General features: G+C 43.9%; 1 protein-coding gene and 1 long non-coding RNA gene across 2 annotated transcripts in view; one reads left to right on the top strand and one right to left on the bottom strand.

The window, feature by feature from the left end:
- LOC122646653 overlaps positions 1-23,718 on the top strand; it is a 31,568-nt gene extending 7,850 nt beyond the window's left edge. Inside the window, exons 2-4 of the long non-coding RNA XR_006330667.1 lie at positions 2,703-2,713; positions 10,356-10,358; positions 23,685-23,718. This is a non-coding gene — a long non-coding RNA (uncharacterized LOC122646653). The remainder of the gene's footprint in view (positions 1-2,702; positions 2,714-10,355; positions 10,359-23,684) is intronic.
- Positions 23,719-27,059: 3,341 nt separating this feature from the next.
- On the bottom strand, positions 27,060-27,689 carry LOC122644791. Its single transcript, XM_043838176.1, has 2 exons — positions 27,195-27,689; positions 27,060-27,110 (listed from the first exon to the last, which is right to left on the bottom strand). Exons 1-2 carry the CDS (start codon positions 27,687-27,689, stop codon positions 27,060-27,062), a joined length of 546 nt encoding a protein of 181 aa, XP_043694111.1.
- Positions 27,690-27,963: the final 274 nt, after the last annotated feature.

Here is a 27,963-nt window from a genome sequence, read left to right as displayed (position 1 = left end):
TCGAGAATGGGGTAGGCGAAGTCCGAGGAGATCAGAAGAAAGCAAGGGAGTGCTACGCCACCTTCATGAAAAAGAACAATGGTAACACCCGTGGAATGGCACTCTGCCTAGAGAACATGGTCAGTGACCAGAGAGATGAACTGATAGAGAGAAGGGGAAGACCAGTGGAAGATCTCATCCCATGGCCCCTCAGCCAGGACGACCCCTTCAAGGTCGTACAGGTGGGCTTGCTACTAAGCAAGGAACAGAAAGAAGGGCTTGGACACCTCCTCCAAGCGAACATGGATGTCTTTACATGGTCGATCTCCGACATGCCGGGAATACCACGTTCCATAGCGGGGCACCGACTACATGTTGACCCAATCAGGAAGCCCATTCAACAGAAGCGGCGTTACTTCGCCCTCGACCGACAAGCAGCAATCAAGGAAGAGGTCGAGAAGTTAAGCCAATCAGGGTTCATCAGAAAGGAGAAGTTCCCAACCTGGCTCGCAAACGTGGTCATGGTACCAAAGCCAAGTGGGAAGTGGAGGATGTGTGTCGACTACACCGACCTGAACAAGGCATGCCCAAAAGATGAGTACCCACTGCCCAGGATCGACCTACTGATCGACGCCACTGCCGGCCATGAGATGCTGAGTTTCATGGATGCCTACTCCGGGTACAACCAGATCCTCATGCATGAGGGTGATGAGTCCTATACCGCATTCCAGACGGACAAAGAAAACTACTGCTACAACGTCATGCCGTTCGGGTTGAAGAATGCAGGGGCCACCTATCAGAGGATGGTCAACAGGATGTTCGAGGAGCAGATCGGGCGCAACATGGAGGTATATGTGGATGACATGCTCGTGAAAAGCATCTACGCCAACCAACACCTGACCGACTTAGAGGAAGCATTCACAGTACTGAGGAGGAACCAGGTGAAGCTAAACCCTGCAAAGTGCGCCTTCGGTGTAACGTCAGGAAAATTCCTGGGGTTCATGGTCTCAGTACGTGGAATAGAAGCTAACCCATCCAAGATCAAGGCCATCCAAGAGATGGCACCTCCTCGGACGGTCAGGGAAGTGCAGAGGTTGAATGGAAGGGTCGCCGCCCTTTCCAGGTTCGTGTTACGATAAGGGGATAAGTGCTTACCATTCTTCAAAACATTGAAGAACCTCCGAAGCCTTAAAGATTTCACATGGACGGAAGAGTGCCGTAAGGCGTTCAAGAATCAAGGAGTACCTAGAGAGCCCACCACCGCTTGGGCGACTAACGTAACGAAGAGTTGCAGCTCTACCGATGCCGCCACCCTGTCCGCAACGGTGCAAGATCGTCTGAAGGAAGAAGACAAAGTCCAGAGGCCTATGTCACCATGTTCGATCGATGCGAGACCGCTTACACGTGGATCGAGAAGGTAGCCTATGCATTGGTAATCGCAGCTAGGAAGCTACGACCATACTTCCAAGCCCATACCATCACAGTCCTCACAGACCTACCTTTGAAGAAGATACTCCATAAGCCAGACGTCTCCGGACGATTGATAACATGGGCGGTGGAGTTAAGTGAGCATGACATTAGGTTCCAACCCAGGACTGCCATCAAAGGCCAAGCCTTGGCAGACTTTGTCGTTGAATGCACCTTACCAGAGACAGAGCCAGAAAAAAAAAAAAAAAAAAAAAAAAAAAAAAAAAAAAAAAAAAAAAGAAAAAAAAGAGAGAGGCCAAGTGGCTACGGCCAAGAGGCCATGGCCAAAAGACCACGACCAAGAGGCCACGACCAAAAGGCTATGGTCGTCATCAATGGACGTCACCTATCAAAAGAGAGAGGCCAAAAGACCACGACCAAGAGGCCACGGCCAAAGGACTATGGTCGTCACCTATCAAGAGAGAAAAAAAAAAAATTTCATGAATGGGTGCCATCCGTCAAAGGCCGCTGCCCAAAAGCAAAGAAGAAAAGGGAGAAGAAAGAAAAATAAAAAGGGGGTCTTTGGCCATGGCCAAGGACCACGTTCGACAGGCCATGGGCATGGACGAGGTTCGAGGTCGAGATCCAAGGATGAGGTTCGAGGTCGAGGCCCGAGGTCTAAGGTTCGAGGTCGAAGTTCGAGGATCGTGGTTCGAGGTTTGAGGTTAAAGGTTCGAGGTCCGAGGTTCGAGCAAAGAGGTGTCTATGGCCAAAGACTAATTCAAAAAAATAAATAAATAAATAAAAAATGCTACAGCCAAGGACTGTAGGCGACAAACTATGGCCAAAGTTCGAGATGGTTCGAGTTCCAAGGATCGAGAATGCAACTGCTGATGCATTGTCCAAGCTAGCCAATGATGAACTCAGAAACCTGGCCAATGCAGTGTACGTGGAAATATTACATGAGCTAACATACCGGGAGAAGCAAGTTAATGAGATTGAGGAGGGGCCCAGCTAGATGGACCCTCTACTCAACTACCTCCAGAACGACGTCTTACCAGAAGACAAGGCCGAGGCAAGGAAGATCAGGATGAGAGCTGCAAAGTACACCGTCCTAGACGGGGATCGCATGCGGGGCAACAAAGACCACTACTCCAGGCCAGACCTAAGGGGGCAGAGTACGCCCTAGAGAAGTCCATGAGGGGATATGTGGAAGCCACATGAGGGGACGAGCCTTAGCCTACAAAATCCTCCACCAGGGACTATACTGGCCACGAATGCAAGAGGAGGCCATCCAATATGCCAAGAAATGTGAGCAATGTCAGTTGTTCGCCCTAGTACCCCATCTACCCGCCACCAAACTGACATCAATCCTCAACCCCATACCTTTTGCCATGTGGGGGCTGGACATCTTAGGGAACTTCACCGCAGCACCGGGAAACAGAAAGTACCTGGTCGTCGCGATTGACTACTTCACCAAGTGGGTCGAAGCTAAACCCTTGGCCAAGATAACAGAGATAGAGATGGAGAAGTTCGTCCGAGACGACATCATCTACAGGTTTGGGGTACCACAGATCCTCGTCTCAGGCAACGGCAAACAATTCAACAACCCCAAATTCCAAGCATTCTGTCACAGCTACAACATCGACTATCGGCCAGACGGTAGCATACCCACAGTGCCAATGGTCGTAGAGGTCACCAAATGTAACACCGCGAAGGAGTCAAGAAAAGGCTAGTAGGGAGCCAAAGGGAAATGGGTCGAAGAGCTACCAACCGTTCTGTGGGCGTACCGAACTACAGTACGGACATCCACAGGAGAGAGCCCATTCCGCTTAGGATATGGCACTGAAGCATTGACGCCAGTAGAGGTCTGCGCCATGTCCCATAGGGTTTTGTACTTCAACGAACGTACCTATATCGACGGACTACGGGCGAACCTAGACTTTATAGATGAGGTCCGTGAGAGAGCACTACTAAGGAACGTCGCCTACCAACAACGTACTGCCAGGTACTATAATGCCAGGGTTAAGAAAAGGCTATTCCACCAGGGAGATCTAGTCCTACGGAGGGCAAGTGCATCATAGCCAAGAAAAGAAGGGAAGTTATCAGCAAATTGGAAAGGACCTTACATAGTCTCCAAGCAGATACGTTCAGGGACCTACCGCTTGAAGACTCCGGGGGGCAAGAAGGTAGACCGCACCTGGAACTCACTACACTTGAAGAAGTACTATCAGCAGAAGTAACAACAGCGGAGTTTGGCACCTTCAACAGTAGCAGTAGATGGCATTACAGTTTCAAGGATGAATTGAAAAAAAATTTCGGGAATACTTGGCTTCTTCTACTACTCAACCGAGGCTTCATGCCTAAGGCTTTATGCAACCACTGAGGCTTCATGCCTAAGACGTTATGCCATCCCTGAGGCTTCATGCTTAGGGCTTTATGCCACCACTGAGGCTCTATGCCTAAGGTGTTATGCCACCCCTGAGGCTTCATGCCTAAGGCTTTATACCACCACTGAGGCTTCATGCCTAAGGCATTATGCCACCCCTGAGGCTTCATGCCTAAGGCTTTATGCCACCACTGAGGCTCTATGCCTAAGGCGTTATGCCACCCCTGAGGTTTCATGCCTAAGGCTTTATGCCACCACTGAGGCTTTATGCCTAAGGCGTTATGCCACCCCTGAGGCTTTATGCCACCACTGAGGCTCTATGCCTAAAGCGTTATGCCACCCCTGAGGCTTCATGCCTAAGGCTTTATGCCACCTCTGAGGCTTCATGCCTAAGGCTTTATGCTACCACTGAGGCTCTATGCCTAAGGCGTTATGCCACCCCTGAGGCTTCATGCCTAAGGCTTTATGCCACCACTGAGGCTTCATGCCTAAGGCTTTATGCCACCCCTGAGGCTTCATGCCTAAGGCTTTATGTCACCACTGAGGCTTCATGCCTGAGGCATTATGCCGCCCCTGAGGCTTCATGCCTAAGGCTTTATGCCACCACTGAGGCTTCATGCCTAAGGCGTTATGCCACCCCTGAGGCTTTATGCCTAAGGCTTTATGCCACCACTGAGGCTCTATGCCTAAGGCGTTATGCCAACCCTGAGGCTTCATGCCTAAGGCTTTATGCCACCTCTGAGGCTTCATGCCTAAGGCTTTATGCCACCATTGAGGCTCTATGCCTAAGGCGTTATCCCACCCCTGAGGCTTCATGCCTAAGGCTTTATGCCACCTCTGAGGCTTCATGCCTAAGGCTTTATGCCACCACTGAGGCTCTATGCTGGCGTTAGCCACCCGAGGTCATGCCTAAGGCTTTATGCCACCCCCGAGGCTTCATGCCTAAGGCTTTATGCCACCACCGAGGCTTCATGCCTAAGGCTTTATGCCACCTCTGAGGCTTCATACCTAAGGCTTTATGCCACCTCTGAGGCTTCATGCCTAAGGCGTTATGCCATCCCCGAGGCTTCATGCCTAAGGCGTTATGCTACCAAGGTCCGGGGACCATCGAGACAAGGCATCCCTATGGACCGCCAACTACATGAGATTGCATAGATCAATATCAAGCGACAAGGATCAAATCATATCAACATCTAAAGAAAGAGTTAAGTACATACAAAAGAAAAGCAAGCATCACAATCCAAAAGTTATCATCCAAAAAGTCAACATCCAGAAAGAACATCTATAAAATCAGGGGGCATCTAGTGGAGGAGCAGCCTCTGATCCAGAAGGAGACATCATATCAGCCTCAGCCAGACGAGCAACACTCTCCTCTGGTAAGACCACACCCTCCTCTGTCACGACAACATCATCCTCAGGAGAGACACGAGCCACTACAGCAGTCTCAGGTAGCAACGTAGTGACCTCAGGGAACCTTGAGAAGTCATAATCAGGGGTTTTCTCCAGAATGCGAACAGCCAAGTCCGAGGAAGTCAAGACGCTAGGAATGAGAGCCAACTTACTCCTAAGGTCACCAACAGAAATAGAAGCTCCGGAGGCCCTACGACCCCTACTAGGGGTGGAATCTCCAGAAACCTCCTCCTCCCCTTCACTAGCAACAGGGGAAGGCAAAGAAGAAGAAGTATCCGCGGGGGAAGATGACCCCGAAGAAAACTCCTCAAGGGATCCAACCACAACCGTAATCGGATCAGAGTCATTAGATGATGACATGGACAAATAATGAAGCAGACTAGCTACTTGCTCAGAGCAACGATCTCCCAAACAAGAAGCTAGCAAGAAAAATGAAATGAAGACCACCTGCAAAGTGTAAACAGCAGATCAATCACAGACAAGAAGGAGAGTGGAGAAGCATGAGGGTCCATCACACCCACGCCGCGGCCACCATAGGCGCGGCCTCACACCGTTAGGCGGCGGCCACCCAGGCGCTGCCTCACGCAGGCGAGGCGACCCAGCGGCCTCACGCCTTCAGGCGCGGCCACCCCAGGCGCGGCCTCACGCCCCACAAGCGTGGCCTCACGCCCCACAGGCGCTGCGACCCAGGCGCGGCCTCACGCTCACAGGCGCGGCCTCTCCCCCGCAGCCGCGGCCACCCTAGGAGCGGCCACACCCGCAGGCGCGGCCTCACCTAGGGGCAGCCCTGCATAAAAAAAAAGAAAAAGAAAGAGAAGGTGTCGAACTTACCTCAGGGGGAAGGCGATCGCACGGGGAGGCAAGCACACGACGACGCGGCCACACTACTGGCACGATCAAGTGACAGAGACCACCAGAGGCAAGGCACTCAAGCCAAGCACCACTCAAGCCCTCCAAGTAAACAAGGCACCAAGTGAGCACAAAGCAAACACAAGGACCCAAAATCAAGCAGGATGGATACTAGTCTAGGTGACCCAAAGACGAGCACATGGTGGGCACCAAAAAGAGGACAAAAGACAAAAAGTGGAATGCAAAGGAGAAATTAAAGAAGAGCAAAATGGGAGACAAAAAGTAAGAAAGAGAAATGAGAAGTGAAAGAAGAGAAAGTGAAAAAAAAAGAAAGTGAAGAAGAGGGACATATATCTACCAAAAATAAAGCAAAAAAGAAGAAGGAAAAGTGTGGGAGGAAAGGTTTGAACCTCCAACCTCTCCTATCTCACTAACAGATTTATGGGCAAGCCCCACAAAGAAAGTTCATTCGCAGTGGACCCCTCACTATATAAAGGCATCTACTCTCTTGGACATCCGATCTCAAGAGAGTGGGGGGCAAATGATACATCCAAGATTCACCGAACCAGTCAGCAGCTGCCACGTGTCACAAAGCGACCCGCTTCAGAACCAAGGAGAACCAACCGGGGGTCCCACTCGGGCTCGGCCTGCACCCAGGCGTGGCCTTTACCTAGGCGCCAACCTCACCCAGGCGCGGCCTCACCCAGGCTCGGCCTCACCCAGGCTGTGGCCTCACCCAAGTGCCGGCCTCACCCAGGCGCGGCCTCACTTAGGCGCGACCTCACCCAGGCGCCGGCCTCACCCAAGCGCCGGCCTCACCCAAGAGAGGCCTTACCTAGGAGCGGCCCGCACCCAGGCGCCTGCCTCACCCAGGCGTGGCCTCACACCCAGGCACGGCCTCTCATCCATGAGCAGCCTTTCCCAGGTGCGGCCTCACCCAGGCGCTGGCCTCACCCAGGCGCGGCCTCACCCAGGCGCCGGCCTCACCCAGGCGTGGCCGCACCCAGGCGCCGACCTCACCCAGGCGTGGCCACACCCAGGCGCCAGCCTCACCCAGGCGTGGCCTCACCTAGGCATGGCCTCACCCAGGCGCGGCCTCTCACCCAGGCGCCGGCCTCACCCAGGCGCCGGCCTCACCCAGGCGCAGCCTTACCCAGGCGTGGCCTCACCCCAGGCGCGGCCTCTCACCTAGGCGCGGCCTCACCAAGGAGCGGCCTCACCCAGGCATGGCCTCACACCCAGGCGTGGCATCGTGGACGCAGACGTGATGTACACGGATACCGGGGCCACTCGTTTATGACCCAATCGTGTCACTACAGACTCATGTCACCACTAGGACTCTAGGCCATCGCTTAGAAGTCACGTCATCCAGACAGATTCAAGCACCAATGACGTTATCACCACACGCGGGTATCTATCCGCCAAGGATCTTGATACCACCAGGACACTCCCTCCTGCGCGGAGATGGCCAATCAGGATAGAGCCCTGCTACCCAGGGCCTTTATCCACTCAACGGCACACTCGCCATCAAACAAGGACTCTCCACACCGCCATACACTACTATAAAAGGCAAGGTACACAACCCCATCAGGGGACATCAAAACTCATATTGAATAATCACTATTCATCTGTTTGCTCAGGAGATCTAACTTTGGCATCGGAGAGCCCCAAGCCGGAACCACACCGGTTCTCTCTGTTGACCCCTTGGTCCACTTGCAGGTGACGACACTTGCAGGACTGCTTGACGATATCTGAACGCAACACTTGGGTAGTGGGGGGTGATTTTAATGTTATGTTGTCCCCTTTGGAGAAGTTGGGTGGTAGACCGGCTTGTTCGTTCTCTATTGAGGAGTTTGGTTCTTTTGTGAACAGGGCTGGCCTTGTTGATTTGGGCTATGTTGGGAATATGTTTACTTGGTCTAACAATCAGGCTGTGGTGGGAAGACTGGTGGCGAGACTTGACAGATTCCTGGTTACTGCTCCTTGGCTTGCTGCCTTCCTCAGGAGCTCTGTCACCCATTTCAACCGGACTTGCTTAGATCATGCGCCCCTGGGTCTCTCTTTCATGGTGCCTGGACAGCACTCTTTCTCTGCTTTCAAATTCCAGCAGATGTGGCTAAGACACCCTAGCTTTCATGACTTTATTAGAGAACAGTGGGCACGGCCGGTGTCTGGCTCACCTCTATATGCTCTGTTTTTAAAGTTGAAGTTTCTTCGCAGTGCGCTGCGTAGATGGAATAAGGAGGTTTTTGGCAATATCCACCAGAAGGTCAGGGATGCAGAGGACTCTGTGTGTAGGGCCGAGGCAGCTTTCGACCAGCAGGTCTCCGAGGCCACCAGGGAGGCTCTCTTGACTGCAAAGGACAACCTGCAGGAGATTCTTTTACAGGAGGAAATTTTCTAGAAGTAAAAATCCAGAGTGACTTGGTTAAAGGAGGGGTATCGAAACACGAAATTCTTCTACTCAATGGTGAATATACGAAGGAGGCAGGCCAATATCCAGAGAATTAAAGGGGGGGATGGTGAATGGATCATGGACCCAGAGGGAATTTAGGCGAGGCGTGCGGCATTTCACAGACATTTTTACCTCGTAAGGCTATGAGGTGGATGAAGACCTCTTTTCTGTGATTCCTCAAGTTGTTTCAGAGGTTGACAATGCTGTGCTCCTTGTGTCACCATCTTTGAAGGAAGTCAAGGGGGCAGTCTTTTCCGTGTCTTGTGAGAGTGCGCCGGGCCCTGATGGCTTCTCTGGTTATTTCTTCACAGCATGCTGAGATGTGGTAGGTGAGGATGTTTGGGCAGCTTCCCAGGACTTTTTTGCACGGGGCGAGCTGCCCAGGAGTTTTACCTCTGCTAACTTGGTGCTTATTCCAAAGAAGGAAAACCCTGAGGTAATGGCTGATCTCCGCCCTATAAGTCTTTGTAATTTTGCTTATAAGATTATTGCCAAGATTTTTGCAACCAGGCTGGCAGGTATCCTCCAGGCTGTCATTGTAGAGGAGCAAGGGGCGTTTGGGCAGGGCAGAAGTATTCATGGTTCCATCTCTATTGTTCAAGAGGCTGCACAGGATATCAACAGGAAAACTAGAGGGGGCAATGTAAACTTGAAGCTTGACATGGCAAAGGCCTATGATCACTTGGAATGGGTCTTCCTATGGCAGGTGCTCTCTAAGTTTGGCTTTTGTGATGCCTGGATCAGCTTGATCAAGAAGATGGTGGTTAATTGCTGGTTCTCACCAGTGCTGGGGGACAAACAAGCGGGTTTCTTTAAATCGACTAGAGGGGTGAGGCAAGGTGACCCCCTCTCGCCGGCCCTGTTCATCATTGCAGAAGAGGTTCTTAGCAGGGGTAATCGAAACCTATTTGTAGAGGGGCATGTTACTCACTACAAGCTGCCGAGAGGGTGCCCGGGGGTTTCTCACTATATGCTATCCGTCTGTTAATTCTGGTTTCTAGTTTCTAAATCCCTGTTCAAGTATATTATCTAAATTTCTGAGTTTCTAAATTTGAGTTACTAATCTGGTTTCGGGTTTTATTTTATCTGGGTTTTGGTAATGTTAACAGTGGGATTCTTCCATTTCTCTAAGTCTGGTCATTAGATTACATGTCCAACTTTGATGGTTTGTTCTCCTTGACAAGTAGACTATTTGACTAAGGGTTTAACCAGATCAGATCTGTCTTTAATGAGTTATTATTGAGTTTTTGTCTCTTGCTGGTTTAGTTTCTTCCTTCCTGCGATTCGCGTTTACATGAGGTTTTCTAAGCCCTAGTCTTCAGGTGGCTTAGAATTCCCCATTACTTAGATTTTATAAGAAAGTTGGCCTGCCAACTCCAATATGAGTATATGAGTATTGTTTTTGATGGAACACCCACAGAATGAGGGGAAAAGTAGTGTCCGATAGTAGTTTACATGAGATTTTTGAGACCCTAGTCTTTAGGTGGCTTAAAATTTCCCATTACTCAGATTCTATAAGAAAGTTGGCCTGCCAACTCCAATATGAGTATATACGTCCCCCGCTTGAACCATTAGAAGAACCAGAGATTAGGAGTGGCGATAGGTTGGGTTAGTGGTGTTGACTATTCATGGTGACAACTAAGGGTCCAATTCAAAGTCCAAACATCACCTGTTTGTTAATTGGCCAGCTTGGTTGGTTACTGGTAGGCCATACGGCTAAGTGAGTAGTCTTCAGTTTGGTATGTTTTGGGTTGTGTTGGATGCTGGGTTGAAGATCTATTGACCAACTCAAACCCAACATACTTATCAATTGAGTTGGTTAAAGAATTCTCTATTTTTGACAATCTTTTCTCATCCTGAGTCAAGTCAGTCATGTGAATCCTTTACCATGTTTTTGACTGCCATATAATATACTAGGCTTGACAGGGCTGATAGAATAAGCAATTTATTCCAATAACGCACACCTACTTCCTTGAGTTCTGAATGAAGGATGATATCCCAAATTTGTCCCAAGCGTAGTGCTGGTTCTTATCTTAGTGATTACTTGTTTTGATTCGACTGAGGTTTCCTAAAACTATTTACTGTGTTAACATCTGCTTAGAGCTCGCAATCAATGTTTATATGTGATGGAGGTATGTTGTAGTAGAGCTTTAGGGGAGGTTAGATATATTAAAATCCAAATGGGTCCCTATTGACAGAGGTCCACCTTTGGTAACATGATGCAGATTCGTCATCGAAATAGACTTATTATAAGCGTTAGAAATAAGTCTAGGGTTGGGATATATATATGTTGGGCCTTTGTTCCCAAGGGTTTTCTATGTAATGGGCCACTTTAATGAGCCTAAACTAGCGGTACATAGGTTGCATACGGTTTTAGCCCAATACTTAGTTTATTTTTCATGTTTTAAATTGAACCAATTGGACCACTAGTCCAATTTAAGTGAAATGTTCCTATTGGCTGATAGGGTCTTATATCCTATTGGTTACTTAGGAATCTTCTTAGTTTAAGTGTTTTAAATTATTTTAAGTAGTATAATTATAACTCTCCACGATTTATAAAGAGGGGAGAGTTGTAATAGCTTTAGAAGTTGGCCTATGGCCTTTTATTATAAAAGATTAAATCATGGGAGGCTCCCCCACAGTTGAATATTTGAAAAAAACAGAATTGTTGGCTGCCGATTGTTGCTGCTACTGCTCTTTGGAGTGTTTGCCTTGTGGTTCTATCAAGGAAGAAGGGCAGGTGGATCTTCTGTGACACTTTACGCCGTGATGGTTGGGAGGTTCTTCTCTGAAGGTGTTTCTATCCTTCAACCCTGCTCAAGCTGCTGCCAGTGGATTTCTGCTGCAACTTGTTCACCAATTTCTGCTTCTACTCTTCTAATTCCCCCCCCCCCCCCAATCGATCCCCTTTATTTTTGTGTTTGAGTTCCATTAAACCCTAGATCTTGCTGCCCAGCCATATTTGACCATCAGAATTATTTCAAATTCAAACCACAACCTCCATACTACATCCCCTCCACTCGATCCAACTTGCAGGCCCATCCTCCCACTCCAACCCTAGTTTGCCTTGTCTCTGTGAAATCCAAAAAAACCCTAAATTTCAGAATTAGTGCTTCCAGCCAATAAAAACCTCCCATATTTGGATCGAACCTCCCCCTCCTTACCTGGAAAACTCGATCCAACCCTAGCCCTAACATCCCATTAAAAACCCTAGTTTTAGCCTAAGTTCTAAAACCCAAAACCGAAACCCTAACACTAATTTTCTGAAATTCAAATTTTCAGTTAAACATCATCCAAACCTACATTAATAGCTTATCCTAGACCTGCCCATCAATACCCTATAAGACCCATCTCCATATTCATAAACCTAACCCTAGATTTGACCTAAAACTGCAATTCTGTCTTACTGAGACTGTAGAACCAGCAGCCCCTTGATTCCTTTGTTATTAGATCCTTGATAATTGGCCTCTAGTAGGATCCCTCTCTATCTAGAGCTACATTATGACACCAAAGAGATGTGTTACACCCGCGCCCAAATCGGGTCTAATTTGAACTTGGTGTGTAGGTACTACTCCGGTGACTGACGACATTGGTGACATGTGGACTGTAACAGTCAAGGAGTCAAGTGAAGTTGCTGAACTTCCTCCATGCACGAGCTCATGGAAAGAAGGGAGTAGGAAGAGATATTCGAATCCACTTTTAGATGTTTGGTCGTAAGTAACATAGCCATGCTGATTTAACCTCCGTATGTGTGGTAGAATATTCCAATTATTTTGTGTACAAACCCTACTAAATCACCGTTGAGAATGGGTGAGAAACATTTGAGAAAATCCAGTTTGAACAACACAGAATGACCCACCGGTCGATATCACAGGCTGATTAATGATCTGTCTATTACATCAGCCGGTGGATTGCTGAACTCCCTAGTATAGAGTTGCTGTTTGTGGGACCCGGTGCTTCGGGTCAAGCTTTCTTTCGCGTGTCCCATCGTTGTTGTGCTACCCTTGTACAACTACACACCCAATATGGAGTAAAGGTGGTGGGCCCATGCAGTCCAACTAAGATTTAATGGGTTTGACTGGGTTTAGGTGTGCAGGCAATCATGCCTCAGTGGCCCTTGCCTATATAAGGAAATGAGCTTCTAAAGCTCATAAACATCACCATCCAATACCGAGAAAGAAAGGAAAGAAAGGAAAGAAGAAGAAGAAAGACTGAAGCTTGGAGGTGCAAACTTGCTGCCCATCCTTGAATCCAAGGTAGGAACATCGATTCCCACCTTCATCTCTCCATTTTTTAAGTTTTACAAACCTAGGGTGTAGGATTTTTTACAAGGTTTCAACTGAAACCCAGTGCTGAGCATTAATGCCAGCTGGAGTGTTTGTGTGAGGGTATTGCACCCTCTTGCACACTCCCAAACCTATTACAAATCGAATCCCAAGTGGTTTGTGGGTGAAAACTGCCCAAATCCTAACTTTTTGGGTTTCGATCGGAGTTTTGACAAGGTGAGTGGGTGTGGTTTGAATAAATTTGAGTGTGTTTCTTATTTTATAATAGTTGAATGTTGCATTTTCATGCATTTCAATTATATAATGCTGTTTATTGAACTATGTATGCTTTTTTTTTTTTTTTGGTGTATAAAAAATTATATTACCAAAGCCCAAGGAGGGCAAGGAAAGGGGAGGGGAATATACAAGGGGGGGAAAAGGGGGGAGGGGAAAGAGAAAAGCCCTGAGCCCAATTAGGAGGGTGAAGGGGGCAGCAAAAGAGCACTATCTAAACCCCAGGAATTTGCAATATGCCTGTTCCTTGGGGAGTCCAAAAACCTCTTGTGAAGGAGTAACTGGATTTTAGAGGAGACATCCAAAGAGATGGCTTTCCAAATCAGGTCAAAAGATCTAGATTTGGAGGTCCATCTCCTGAAGTTCCTCTCCATCCAGATGTGATAGATGGCAGCACCAAACACAAGTTTGCCTATGACGTCACAGTTAGAGCTTCTGGAGAAGGTCATGACCATCCAGAGCCACTCTCTGGCAAAGGGGTGGGGGGTTCTGTTGTGAGGCCAGATGGGAGAGAGGGATTTTTTCCAGATGGTAGAGGTGAAGAGGCAATCAAAGAAAAGGTGATCAATGTCTTCAGATCCATCACAGCAAAGGATGCAAGAGGTAGGGACATCGATTCTTCGGTACAAGAGAAAAGCTTGGGTTGGTAGGAAAAGGTTTAGGGCTCTCTAGGCTAGGAAGCTATGGGGAGGGATGTGGCTTTTGAACCAGACAAGCTGATGCCAGATAGCAGTAGCGGCGTGAGGCCTAACAAGGTTCCAGGTAGACTTAAAGCTAAAGAGGCCATTTGAAGAGGGGAGCCAAATGATCCTGTCCGCAGGAGGCGATGGGGGGGTAGGGGGGAAGGGAATGCCAGATCAGGTTGAGGATTGGGGGGAGGGGTGGGGGAGGGGTGAGGGAGGGGTCCAAGAACCCAGAGAGATGATGGAAGAGAGGGGGGCAGACTTGGGGATACCAGAAGAGTAAATAGAGCGAGGCCCAAAGGAATTATAGAGGACTCCTATGGGATGCCAAGGGTCATGCCAAAGGGAGATGGAAGAGCCATCAAGGATAGATGAAGAAGTGGCGCTGAGGGCTAAGGGCCAGAGAGAGGATTTTGCGCTAGACCCAAGAACAGTCCGAGGGGGTGGGGGCAGTCCAGATGGAGTCAAATTTGAGAAGATGGGACTATGGGAGTAAACCCAGTGAACCCGAATGGAGTCCTGTTTGGAAGAGATCTTGGAAAGGAACTTGAGAATACCCACGGTATTAGAGCCGTGGATACGGCAGATGCTAAGCCCGCCTTCAGACTTGGGATGGCAGATTGATTTTCAGCTGATGGGGTGAAGGAATTTGGTGGTTTCCTTTCCTTTCCAGAGGAAGGCACAGAAGATGGTTTCCATAGCCTTGATGGTGGCTTTAGGGAGGCCGAAAATGCCAGACCAGTAGATGTAGGAGGATTGGAGAACCGATCTGATGCACTCAAGCTTGCCCGCATAGGAGAGGAGCTTACCTTTCTGTAGCTGAAGCCGCTTGCAAATGATGTCGAGCATGGGGGTGCAGTGATGGCTAGAGAGCCTAGCAGGGATGAGGGGGAGACCAAGGTATTTCACTGGGAGGGAGCCGAGAGAGAACCCCGTGAGGCGAAGGAGGGTGTCTTTGTCAGTGTCAGGAACACCGGAGAGGAAGAGCTTGGATTTGAGAAGGTTGATGCGGAGGTCAGAGAGACGTTCGAAAAGGTGGAGGGAGGACATGATGGCCGAGATGGAGGAGGGGGAAGCTTTTGAGAAGATCATAAGATCGTCAGCAAAGGCAAGGTGGGTGAGGTTGAGTTGCTTGCATTTGGGGATAGGGGAGATGAGGTGAATTATTGAAATGTATGCTATGTAGGGATACAGTGTGGCCGAGGTGGATTCTGGTACCGTGATCGCCATACTTAAATCATGCATTCATGTTTCATTAGACCTTAGCTTGGAAATGGGTTGTAGTGTGGCCGATGTATGATTATGGTACCGTATTCGCCTTACAAATTATTGCCTTAGAATTGTATGTTGCATTAGGCTTGGAAATGGGTAGCAATATGGCCGAGGTGGATTTTGGTATCGTATTCGCCATACTTGATAGTATGTGTATGTGTATGCTTGAGGAAACAGGAGGACGGTGTGACCGATGTATGATTTTGGTACCATGATCAGCGGCCTTAAGCATATATGTATATATGTGAAGCATACTGCCATGTAGACTGGTATGAGGCTAGGATAAGTGACCCTGTGCTACAACCCCTAGCCAATAGGGAATTACGTGTTGGATGCCTTTTTGTGGTATGTTTGATGAGATTTTCTGAAATGCCACTTCCGCGGTACAATGTGATTATTGCCGGATGTAGACCGAGTCGGGTGATCGATGGTAATTCCGGGACCGATGGGGTTATCGAGGTTTGCTGGGTGACCCTGACGTATTTAGGGACTGGCAAGCTCCCTTTCGCAACTAGGGCGTGTATCGCTGGGTGACCCATGGCGCATTCGGGGACCAGGGATACATCATAATGTGTTGCATTAGTACACTTAACCTGACTTAGCTTTGTGTATGCTTGCATGCCCCCAACCCCTCATTGAGCTTAGTGAAGCTTTGCTACCAATTTAATGTAGTTTTAGGTTGAAGATAATCGAACTAGAAGACAAACCAGAATATGTTCTTCAAAGGGTGACCGGTTAAGGTTAATCTAATGGAAATAGCTAAATTTAGGGTTAGGGTTTGGTGGGGTCTAGGGTTGTAAGTTAGGGTTAGGGTTAGATGGTATGTAGGAGACTTCCAGTGAAGGTCTCGTTAACAAATAACAAGTCTGAGGTAGCTAGACAGAATCGGCAGCAAGAGAAGTTGGGTAATTAGGGTTTGGTTAAAGGGAAAAGAAGGAGTGGAGATACTAGGATTAGAGTGGACAGAACTGGACCAGGTCTGGATTGAGTTATCTAATGGGTCAGAGAAGCACTTGGTCAAACTTTGGTATGGTTTTGATGGTCGGTTAGGACTGTGCTGGTTGTGGGTGTTTAGAGGAGGAGAAGAGAATGGTTAGGGTTTGGGATTTGATTCAGACTTCTTTGTTTAATGAAGAACAACTTGAACAGAATTTTGTTGATGTAGAACGAAGCTTGAAACCAGAACTTGAATGTAGAACAGTGAATGAAGAAGATTAAAGTAACCACGAACCACCCGAGCTTCCCACCGCAAGGTGTCAATCAGATCAAACACTGATTCTGTCATCCTTGAGCAAACACAAACAATTCTTGAAGAAGACAAGTTGCAGCAGCAGCTTTGAAGAGAAAATTTTCAAATTGTGAGGTAAAGAAGAGCCGCATGAATTTATTTATTTATAAGGGCCAAAAAGCCTTTTTCCAATTCAGCCTAGGAGTGAAAAACCCCTGGCCGATTCTAAGTACATCACACTTTCATTCTCCAAAACCATGGAGGGAGTTTGGACAATTTAAGTTGTCACATGACTTCTAAATTGTAGAGAGATTTAAAATTAGGGAAAGGCTTGGATGATTCATTCACCCCAAGCCCCACTTTATTTATAAGAATAATGAAAACATAAAAATCTGTACATGAGCAATGTGGGACTAAACCTTGTCACGCCCCGAAACCACCCCCTGGGAGGATTCGACGTCTGTCCCGAATACCCGACGTATTCGGAGACCACCAGGATCCAGATGCAGTAAATACACGTCATAAGTACAACACAATTTCAACATAACATGAGTTACATTGATCAGAGTGCAGGGAAAGTAAAGTGCTATAAGTGTTATACATATTATTTACATTGAAAGTTCCAACAGCTCGATGTTCCCAAGTTCACGACCATCGAGCCAATACACCATTATTTTAAAATATAAACAGTGGAAATTCATCCACAAAAAAGGATAGCACTAAACAAGAGAAAATAAAAAGATAATGCCACGTCATCAGTTCATGTTCTCCAAGTAGTCCTTTCTGCCACAAACGCATTCACTTGCAGGATCATCTAAAAAGAGGAAATTCCACAGGGGTAAGCTCCACTGAGCCAAGCAAGTAAAGGATAGACCACACATACAAGCATGCATCCTAAATGCATGGGTTCAATTTTAATATTAAATCCACCTAACAAACAAATGCCTAAGTCGGTCTGTGCTACGACAACAACTCGGGAGATGTTCTCGGTTCTTTCTTAACCGCCTCGAGAAATAACCTCAACTGTTGTATGCAGCCCACAGTAGTCGTTGGTATTATATATCTTCCCATGGGTAGACCCCGATAATCATAGCCAGGACCCCATCCCGGCGTCCTTCACAACACTCAGTGACAGGGAGCTATGATCACCTAACACCTGAACCCCTGCTCGTAAGGGTTGTAGCACTAAGGAATGACATTCCTAGCCATATGCGCTAAATGGCATAGTACGAGGTGTACAGTGCTCACGCATCCCATACTACGACACACCATACCTCTTGTTTCCAAGCCGACTACGGCATCTAATCTATCACAAGAATTCATTTTGCCAATTAATCCACATCATATCATTCAGAACCACAAGTCATAAACATTGAATTTAATAATTATCATAAATAAAATAGGAATTTAAATATGCAAATGATTCCTGGCAAATACATCTAAGCATGAAAGAAACACTCTTGAAAGAAATCAAAGCCTACCCCCACTTACCTTATTATGATCGAGATAGTGATGTTGGGTTTTGTTTGGTGTTGGTGGTCGGCGCGACATGATGAGCGAACGGTAACGTCCTACGAATGTTTAACCACATCCGGTGTTAAAAAGCGTCAAAACCCGTGTGGAGTCCTAGGGTTACCTTGTGGTACAGTTGGACAGGGTCTAGGGCGTGTTCACAAGTGAAACAACATCTCAGGTTGATGAGGCAGTCAACTACTCAATTGGGACATCAACCTGAGATGGCAGTGTTCTAAAAATTGATATAGTCATTCTCTGGTTGATGAACCAGTCAACTGGGACATCGACCAGAGATGTATAGCAGCCCCAAAAATACAGAAAACATAATTTCTGATGAGGTTTAGGGCCGAATCCACATTCACTTGACCAAGGATGTTGTTTGTGTGATTTTTACTATAAATGGGACCATCTAAAGCCAAGGTCAGGCTTACCTTAAAGTTGGATTCAAGAGATGGGTTTACTCGATTCCCTCTCAAGAAAGAAATTAAAAGAATCCATAGGTTTAGGAGAAGATTAAGCAAGAGAGGGGTTTAGGGGAAACAATTTGATGAGGAAGGAAGATGGGTTTCATAGAATCTAACATAATTAGGTTGAAGAGAACATGAGGGGGTGAAGATATTACCTTAGGTTAGCAACCCCTTCTTCTTCCTTTCTTCTTCTTCTCCTCCTTCTCCTTCTCTTCTTTTCTTCTCTCCTCTCTCAATCGGCCTCTCTTCCCTTTCTTCTTTGTTTGTTTTTTTTTTTCAAACGGTTAGAGTATAGTGGAACATTGTATTAGATTGGTTTTAATATATATATATATTGTTTTTATTAAACCCACCATAAGGCGGTTTATGGGTTTTAGATAAACTTAATTAGTTTGTCTTCTTCTTTTAGTCGGTTATAAGTGAAACAAATCTTATTGGTTTGTTTGTTTACATTTATTTAACTATTCCTTTAATTAGTCGGCCAAGGGGTTGGATAAGGATTAGTTTGATAGGTAATTAATATGGGTTGGTTTAGTGGGTAGAGGTAAGTTAGTTTAATTTTTAATTGATTAGAATAGCGGTTCTTTTCCATTCTCGGTTGTTCTTGGCTGTCAGGGTTCAATTGTTTTGCAATTAGGTCCGTAAGTATCTATAACTTGTTAGTTATCTTAGAGCCAATGATTATGAAACTAGATTGTCTAGGTCCCGGCCCATGAAGGTCCAGTGGTCCACTGGATCAAAGCCCATTAAGGATTTAATCCGGTAGGGGTAAGATGGGAAACAAAAAAAACAATCTCTAAAATCAAAAGAGGAGGGTAAAATAGGAGGAAAGAAAAGAAGAAAACATTTAAAAAGGAGGCACCTGAGATGGGTCTCGATTTAAGGTTAAAATGGGAAAAGGCAAAAAGATAACTAAGCCTAAAAGAGGGGAAGGGGTAAAATAGTAAAACACTTAAAGATTGAGCTTCAAAAGAGACAAAAAAGAGAGATTCTGGAGGGGGACAGCCATCATTTCAAACGAAACAAAAATTTCCCAAAAGTAGCAAAGACAAAAGAGAAAGGAGAGAAGGAAGAAAAGAAAAAAAAAATGGAAAAAAAAGAGGGAAAAGTGAAGAGAGAACGAAAAAGACTTTCTAGCCCAAATCTAAATGGCTCAACGGATTTGACATTGGTATTCTCTTAGAAAAGGTCAATAACATTGTGGATTGTTAGCCTAAGGCTTTTGAAATGATGTGATAACACAAGGCAATTTCAAGTTTCAATACAAAGAAGGTGTTAATCTAAGGCTATTGAGGTGAAGTGACAACACAAGGCATTTTCAAGTTTCTATATAAAGAGGGTGTTAATCTAAGGCTATTGAGGTGAAATGACAACACAAGGCAAATTTCAAGTTTCTATACAAGGAAGGTGTTAATTTAAGGCTATTGAAATGAAGTGACAATACATAGACAGTATTCAAGTTTCTATACAAAGAAGGAAAAAAAAATAAGCTATGGGTAGGGATTGTTCATAGGCTATTTGGGTAGTACTTAGGAAAAGTTACTGCAACCAACCAGAGAGAGAGAGGGAGGTGGAAAATAATTACTTTAGGTGAGGGGACTGGGGAGGGAAGGAGGAGTAGATGAGAAATGAAACAGAGAGAGTGAGGAAGAAGGAGAGAACGTAAGAGCACTGGCATTTTGGGTTTATGTTTCTTTGTTCCGTTGGTTGAAAAGAAGGTGTTTCAATGCATTGTGATGGGGCTGTATATAGCTTTGTGATCAATTGTCGCAAGTGGTAGATCGAATTCGAGGATTGAGATGTTCTAGAGTTGTTGCTGTCCCATTATTTTTTTCAGTTTATTTATTGGATTGGAATAAATCCCTTCCCCTCTTAGTTCCCAGTTTGTAATATTTGCCTGTATGTATTGTCACTTCACTTCAATAGCCTTAAATTAACACCTTCCTCGTATAGAAACTTGAAATTTGCCTTGTATTGTCACTTCACCTCAATAGCCTTAGATTAACACCCTCTTTGTATAGAAACTTGAAAATGCCTTGTGTTGTCACTTCACCTTAATAGCCTTAGATTAACACCTTCTTTGTATAGAAACTTGAAATTTCCTTGTGTTGTCACATCACTTCAAAAGCCTTAGGCTAACAATCCACAGTGTTATTGACCTTTTCTAAGAGAATACCAATGTCAAGTCCGTTGAGCCATTTAGATTGGGTTAGAATGTCTTTTTCGTTCTCTCTTCACTTTTTCCTCCTTTTTTTTCCATTTTTTTTTCTTTTCTTCCTTCTCTCCTTTCTCTTTTGTCTTTGCTATTTTTGGGAAATTTTTGTTTCTTTTGAAATGATGGCTGTCCCCCTCCATAATCTCTCTTTTTTTGTCTCTTTTGAAGCTCAATCTTACTTTAAGTGTTTTACTATTTTACCTCTTCCCCTCTTTTAGGCTTAGTTATCTTTTTGCCTTTTTCCATTGTAACCTTAAATCGAGACCCATCTTAGGTGCCTCCTTTTTAAATGTTTTCTTTTTTTCTTTCTTATTTTACCCTCTTTTTTTGATTTTAGAGATTGTTTTTTTTTTTGTTTCCCATCTTACCCCTACCGGATTAAATCTTCAATGGGCTTTGATCCAGTGAACCTTCATGGGCCGGGACCTAGAGAATCTAGTTTCATTATCATTGGCTCTAAGATAATTAACAAATTATCGATACTTACGGACCTAATTGCAAAACAAATGAACCCTGACAGCCAAGAAGCAAATAAGGGAGAGAGTGGAAGCTAAGGGATGCGATTGGGCTTAGTCATCCCTTATCTGACGGTTCCACATGATCAAGGGTCTTAGGCTTTTAATGAGTTGTTCTTATCGAACGAAGGACTAATTAATGAGTTATTATAGTAGAGAGAGAGACCCAAATGGGCAGATCAAACAAGGGAGAGAGAAAATTCCACTGTTTTTGGTGATCACGTTTTGTTTGTTACAGCAATGGTTAAATTAGCAGTGAAATATGATATAAGTGATTGGAGTGGAAGCCAAGGGATGCGCATGGGCTTAGTTATCCCTTATCTGAGGGTTCCAGGCTTTACAAGCATTATTAATCAGTTGTTCCTACCAAAATAATAATTGATGAGGTGTTAAAACAGAGAGAGAGAGAGAGAGAGAGAAACTATAGTCCTTACTAGATTGTGGCTATGAGAGAGTATGTTTCCCTTCTTTATGGGATTTAGGTTGGTCTGCTTCTACCAAAAAAAAAGGTTGGCTTTGTGCTAAGCCAAAGAAATATTCATATGTAACACCTAAATTGATTCTATATTAACAAACTGATTTTTGAAGATGTTTGAGATCATAGTATGGATTCGAGAATCAGCCCATGAATCGGTTCGATTCAAGATGGATAATGAAGAAAATGAATAAGAAATCAACCCATGAATTGGTTCGATCCAAGATGGATAATGAGGAAAATGAATAAGAAATCGACCCATGAATCGGTTCGATTCAAGATGGATAATGAAGAAAATGAATAAGAAATTGACCCATGAATCGGTTCGAATAAGAAATCGGGCCCGATTCATGGGCCGATTTCTTATTCATTTTGTTCATTATCCATCTTGAATCAAACTGATTCATGGGCCGATTTCTTATTCATTTTGTTCATTATCCATCTTGAATCAAACTGATTCATGGGCCGATTTCTTAATCATTTTGTTCATTATCCATCTTGAATCGAACCGATTCATGGGTTGATTTCTTAATCATGGATCGATTTCTTAATCATTTTCTTCATTATCCATCTTGAATTGAACGGATTCATGGGCTGATTTCTTAATCATTTTGTTCATTATCCATCTTGAAATGAACCGATTCATGGGCCGATTTCTTAATCATTTTCTTCATTATCCATCTTGAATCGAACCGATTCATGGGTCGATTTCTTAATCATTTTCTTCATTATCCATCTTGAATCGAACCGATTCATGGGTCGATTTCTTAATCATTTTCTTCATTATCCATCTGGAATCGAACCGATTCATGGGCCGATTTCTTAATCATTTTGTTCATTATCTATCTTGAATGGAACGATTTATGGGCGATTTCTTAATCATTTTGTTCATTATCTATCTTGAATGGAACTGATTTATGGGCTTTCTTAATCATTTTCTTCATTATCCATCTTGAATGGAACCGATTCATGGGTCGATTTCTTAATCATTTTCTTCATTATCCATCTTGAATCGAACCGATTCATGGGCGGATTTCTTAATCATTTTGTTCATTATATATCTTGAATGGAACTGATTTATGGGCCGATTTCTTAATCATTTTCTTCATTATCCATCTTGAATGGAACTGATTCATGGGTCGATTTCTTAATCATTTTCTTCATTATCCATCTTGAATGGAACCGATTCATGGGTCAATTTCTTAATCTTTTTCTTCGTTATCCATCTTGAATCGAACCGATTCATGGGCCGATTTCTTAATCATTTTGTTCATTATCTATCTTGAATGGAACTGATTTATGGGCCGATTTCTTAATCATTTTCTTCATTATCCATCTTGAATCGATTCATGGGCTGATTTCTTAATCATTTTGTTCATTATCCATCTTGAATCAAACCGATTCATGGGTCGATTTCTTAATCATTTTCTTCATTATCCATCTTGAATTGAACCGATTCATGGGCCGATTTTTTAATCATTTTGTTCATTATCCATCTTGAATCGAACCGATTCATGGGCCGATTTCTTATTCATTTTCTTCAATATCCATCTTGAATTGAACCGATTAATGGTTGATTTCTTATTCATTTTGTTACATCTGAATATTTCTTTGGCTTAGCACAAGGCCATCCCTTTTTTTTTTGGTAGAAGGAGAAGGCCAACCTAAATCCCATAAAGGATTATCGTTTGGCTCTCTCTCTCTCTGTGTCTCTGCTTTAACACCTCATTAATTATTATTTTGATAGGAACAACTGACCACTGCTAACTTAACCACTGCTGTAACAAACAAAACGTAATCACCGAAAACAGTGGAATATTCTCTCTCCCTTGGTTGATCTGCCCGTATGGGTCTCTATCTCTGTTTTTACAAATCATTAATTAGTTCTTCGTTCGATAAGAACAACTCATTAAAAGCCTAAGACCCTTGATCACGTGGAACCGTCAGATAAGGGATGAGTAAGCTCAATCGCATCCCTTAGCTTCCACTCTCTCACTTGTTTGCTCTTGGCCGTTTGAAATCTCTCTAAGACTGGTACTTTATTTAGTCATTGACACTCATTCCATATTCCAGAAAACGTATTGGGAAGACGAACCATCTCAGCTCCATGTGCACTGGTAATTGGGAAGCCAAACAATCTGTTTTACAACTCATTCAAACAGTAGAATGTAAAACGATTTGTTGTTTTTTGCATCAAAATTCAATTCAATAAGAATGATTTCATTCCACTTCAAATCTAGGAAAAGAAAAAGGGATAATTCTGGAGAAGTAAAGAGAGAGAGAGAGAGAGAGAGAGGGGGGGGGGGGGAGGGGAGGAGGAGGGAATATATAAATTGGTCCTGTGTTCTATTAGTTAGGACGTTATAAGCTCAAAGGATGGAAGGATATCAGTCTGACTCTAGAATGGAGATGTCTTCCCAAAGTATGAAAGGATATCACTCTGACTCCAACCTTCATGGAGTGAGCAAGAAGAGAAGGTCCTTTGAAACTAAGAATAGCAAGGGAGATCATTTCAAACCCAGGTTTCACAAAGGAGTGAAGTTTCATGAAGGAGAGACCAAGAAGAAGAAAAGGCCTGTTGAAACTAAGCTCAACAAGGAGAAGCTGCGTCGCAAGATTGAAAAGTTTAAGTTGATGTTACGAAAGCTGAAAGAAAAAAAACAACAGGAGAAAAGAGGTGTTGTGCTTAAGAAGATAAAAAACGAGGTTAACGTGGAACTGAAGAAAGGTGGTGTTGTGGTAAAGAAGATCAAAAAAGAGGATAAGGTGGAACTGCCACACACGCCTAACAAACCTCCAATCCGGCTTAAACGGGGGAGCTTATCCTTGAAACTAATTTATGTGCACGATCCAAAGGAACGTCCCAATTCTCCTATATTCATTAATCTGTCTGACCTTGAAGATGAAGATAACCTAGTTGGAGGACATGTTGATCCACCGGTTTTCCACTCTTGCTTCTACATGGATGACTGTGGAGGAAGTGAAGCTGAAATTGAAGGTGGAAATGAAGGTGGAAATGGAGATAGCTTTGGAGGAAGTGGATCGGATTAAGCTACTTTTAGTGATTTTGTTTTGGTCTTTTTGTCTTCTGAACCTTAGATGTGAAGAATCGGATTATCTTTTGGCTTTGTAGTTTTTTTTTTTTTTTTTTTTTGTAGTTGTCTAATCTAAGCAGCAACCTATTGAAGAATGGGATTTTTCTTTTGGCTTTGTAATTTTTTTTTTTTTTCGGTGAAAATCTTTTTGTAGTTGGCTGATCTAAGAAACAACATGTTTGAAGAAAAGGTTATGAATTGGTATTTTCCTTTATTTGGTCTTCAATGGTTGATCAATCTTGAATTTTTCTAACCAATTATTTGGTTAAGGAAGCATTTGGTTTGTGTGGTATGGGATGGGATAATGATTTTTCAATTGATTTGCTTTATAAAAGCAGTGGAATGTTGTCATTGGTCCTTTTATTCTTCTTCTTCTTCAGCTTCTAATATGAATCTAATGTCGATCAATGTTGCTTGTGAAAAGATAGAGCTCGAGACAACGGCTCATGTTATTGGGATTGATAGGGGACAAAAAAACTGTGAAGATCTCGATCTTCAGTAAAGCTAGTGATGCAGTTAGTGTATTGGTGGATTCCATCCACAAAGAAGTTAAAGTGCTGCTGTAGCATCTGGCTGAGTCCATGCATTGTGAACTCAGTCCATGCGTTGTGAACTCAGTTCTGAACTCAGTTGTGAACTCAATCTTTACTCTCTGTTGACTTTTCTCTTATGTGATATATCTCTTGAATTCTATTGTTCCGAACTCTGTTGTTCCCAACTATTCTATTAGTTGGCTCTTAATCAATTTGATCGCTTCCCAATATTCCCCTTTACATAAATTCGCTTCCCAACATTCCCCTTTACATTAAATTCTCCACCCAATAGAATGTTGGTTGACTTGATATCCCTATGGTAGATGGGACTGTATGTTGAGGAGTAAAGATAAGTCGAGGCCTTTGCTGTTTGTAGAGCGATCTGTAATCTTCTTTTCCAGTCCATAGATGTGCCATCCTTAGTTCCTTACCCTATGGGTTGGTGTTTAAAGGATATGGGACTTTCATGAAGCCACAATTTGGGCAAGTCCAAGAGAAATTAGAAGTTACAAAGTGTTCCAATTAATAATTAGATGACATTCCATCTATCAATCATCATCAATCCAATCCGAGTTAGCATGTTATATGATAAATATAACAGAGGAGGGCTGTGTCAAAGAGCAATCAATAAGAAAATGTGTTTCTCCAAGAAGCAGCAGAAATCCAACTGGGTATTCAATATGCGGGGGTGGGGCTTGTCATTAGGGCATAATCGAGGGGAGGGGGTAGTAATTTACTCCCAAAAAAAAAAAAAAATTACCATGTGAATTACCCAAAAAAAGTTTATAGCAATTCCAATTGCCAACTTGAAAAAAATAAGTTTTAACATCTCATGAGTATAACTTAATACAGCACTTAGAGAGCATAATGTGTTTCTCCATGAACCCTTGCTTCCGACCTTCATGCCATGAACCAGCAGAAATCCAACTGGGTATTCAATATGCGGGGGTGGGGCTTGTCATTAGGGCATAATCGAGGGGAGGGGGAGTAATTTACTCAAAAAAAAAAAGATTACCATTTCAATTACAAACAAAATATAAAAAAAAATACAGCAATTACAATTGCCAAAAATAAAGTTTAACATCTCATGAGTTTAACTTGAAAAAAAACATACAGCAACTAGAGAGCATAATGTGTTTCTTCATGAACCCTTGGTCCCGACCTTCATGCCATGAATCCTCATAACAGTAGCCATTGGCAAAGTGATACCCCAAACCCCTAGATCTTCTATCAAAAATACTCTCCAGCATATGTATCTCCATTCCTGAGTAACCAAATACTTAAACAACAGATTGCTTTTAATTAAACTTACGAACAGATAAAGATTCATATGATCGCAACAATAAGATTGTCTCCTCTGTCCTCACTGTTTTATCAATCCAAATTCAGTGTGAAGGTCAATAGACTACTCAATCTTCAATTTTCTAAACTGTAATCAACCAATAACAAACCAGAAAAAATATAATAAAATAACCCAAATGCAGGATAGAACCCACCTAATAACAAGAAAAATTGTACAATATGATAAAAATTCCACACCAACACAAGTATAGAAGCATTCAAGCCACCAAGAATACAAATTCTCTATTCCTACATGGGTTGCATAATAGGGACAATAATAAGTATATACTCAAGGGATTGTAGGTATGAAATGGGATGGACAGCAGCATATACAAGCCTACATGAGTTAATGAAACAAAAAAATTTATTGTAGCAGTGAACAATATAGGTCTAAGCAACATGCATCAATTCAATAAACACATGGTTTATGCTGTACCATTCTTAGGCAAACTTTCTAATAAGGAATCAATCATAAATATGTATAAGAATGTTGAACAAACAGAGAAGAAAAGAGGTGGGGTTCATGAAATCGGGTGGGGAAGAAGTAAAAAGACAGAAGTAGACTGACAGTGCAGCTGGGGGGAGAGGGGTTGGGAGGAGGAAGTAGTGGGAAGAAGAAGTGACAACATACATGAGATCAAACATACCAGATCAGAAATCTCTCTCTAATATCTACTCTTCATTGTACGGGCCGTTGAATTCATTTGCCAACGCTGGTACTACCTGAACACACATAAGACATTGTCCCACATCATTAGCATTGCACGAAAAAGTACTGACACAAAACCAAGTTTCTTAGAAACAAACCTTCTTACAAGTGGACTTGTTATGCCCTAATTCCTTACAGTTGCAACATCTATTGTTCCTTCCACTTGTCATCTCCATTGGATGTTTACTACGACTTTCATTAGGCAAACCCTTTGTGACCACATCCATAGGAATATGGAGATTACGACAGAGGTCAGGTGTAGCATTGGCAGAGGGTTGTGGGTCAACACCCAAAGTTTGTGAGTTGGATTCACCCATTGGTTGTAAGAATTTTTGATTCACAATCCCCAACGCAACCGTAGCAAAATCACATGCCTCTTGTAAACCACTAATTGTGGGTATCAAACGTCTAACAGCATCTTGGAAAGCCCACATACTTGTTACTGATCCAAAAGCTTCATCACTTAATTCTTTGTCACTCGTCAAATAATGCCTTGCATCTATGGTCCACCGTTTTAGGAGATATTGGGAAGGTATCTCCTTGAGGTCCGTCTTATGGAAGACTCGCAGGATGTGTTTGCATAACAAACCCATAAACTCAAACAATTTACAGCTACAAGTGACAACACCGGCATCAAGGTCATACCAAACTTCACACTTATACTTATCGGGAACATCAAAGGGACCCACCAAATATTTTTGCTTTTGACCGTGTACTTCCACTAACGTGGCTGTCAATACTAGTGCTGCAGCCTATTGTTTCTTAAAGATTTCAAAAATCTTCCTTGTATACACTTTAGATGCATGCACCTCCAAAGGATTTCCAACTAACAATGGAGGGTTTGTGTTTATACAAGCAAAATTACTA

This window comes from Telopea speciosissima, chromosome 11, assembly GCF_018873765.1.
Source record: "Telopea speciosissima isolate NSW1024214 ecotype Mountain lineage chromosome 11, Tspe_v1, whole genome shotgun sequence".
Taxonomy (NCBI): domain Eukaryota; kingdom Viridiplantae; phylum Streptophyta; class Magnoliopsida; order Proteales; family Proteaceae; genus Telopea; species Telopea speciosissima.
The sequence above is the reverse complement of the archived record's forward strand: the minus strand, read 5'-3'. Positions and strand labels throughout refer to the sequence as shown.

Bases quoted from the DNA above. Each gene is read 5' to 3' on its own strand.
- LOC122644791 (XM_043838176.1), bottom strand. From the start codon at position 27,689: ATGGGTTTGTTATGCAAACACATCCTGCGAGTCTTCCATAAGACGGAC. The intron at 27,111-27,194 runs GTTTGTTTCTAA...ATGTGTGTTCAG, and splicing joins ACAAGTCCACTTGTAAGAAG to GTAGTACCAGCGTTGGCAAA.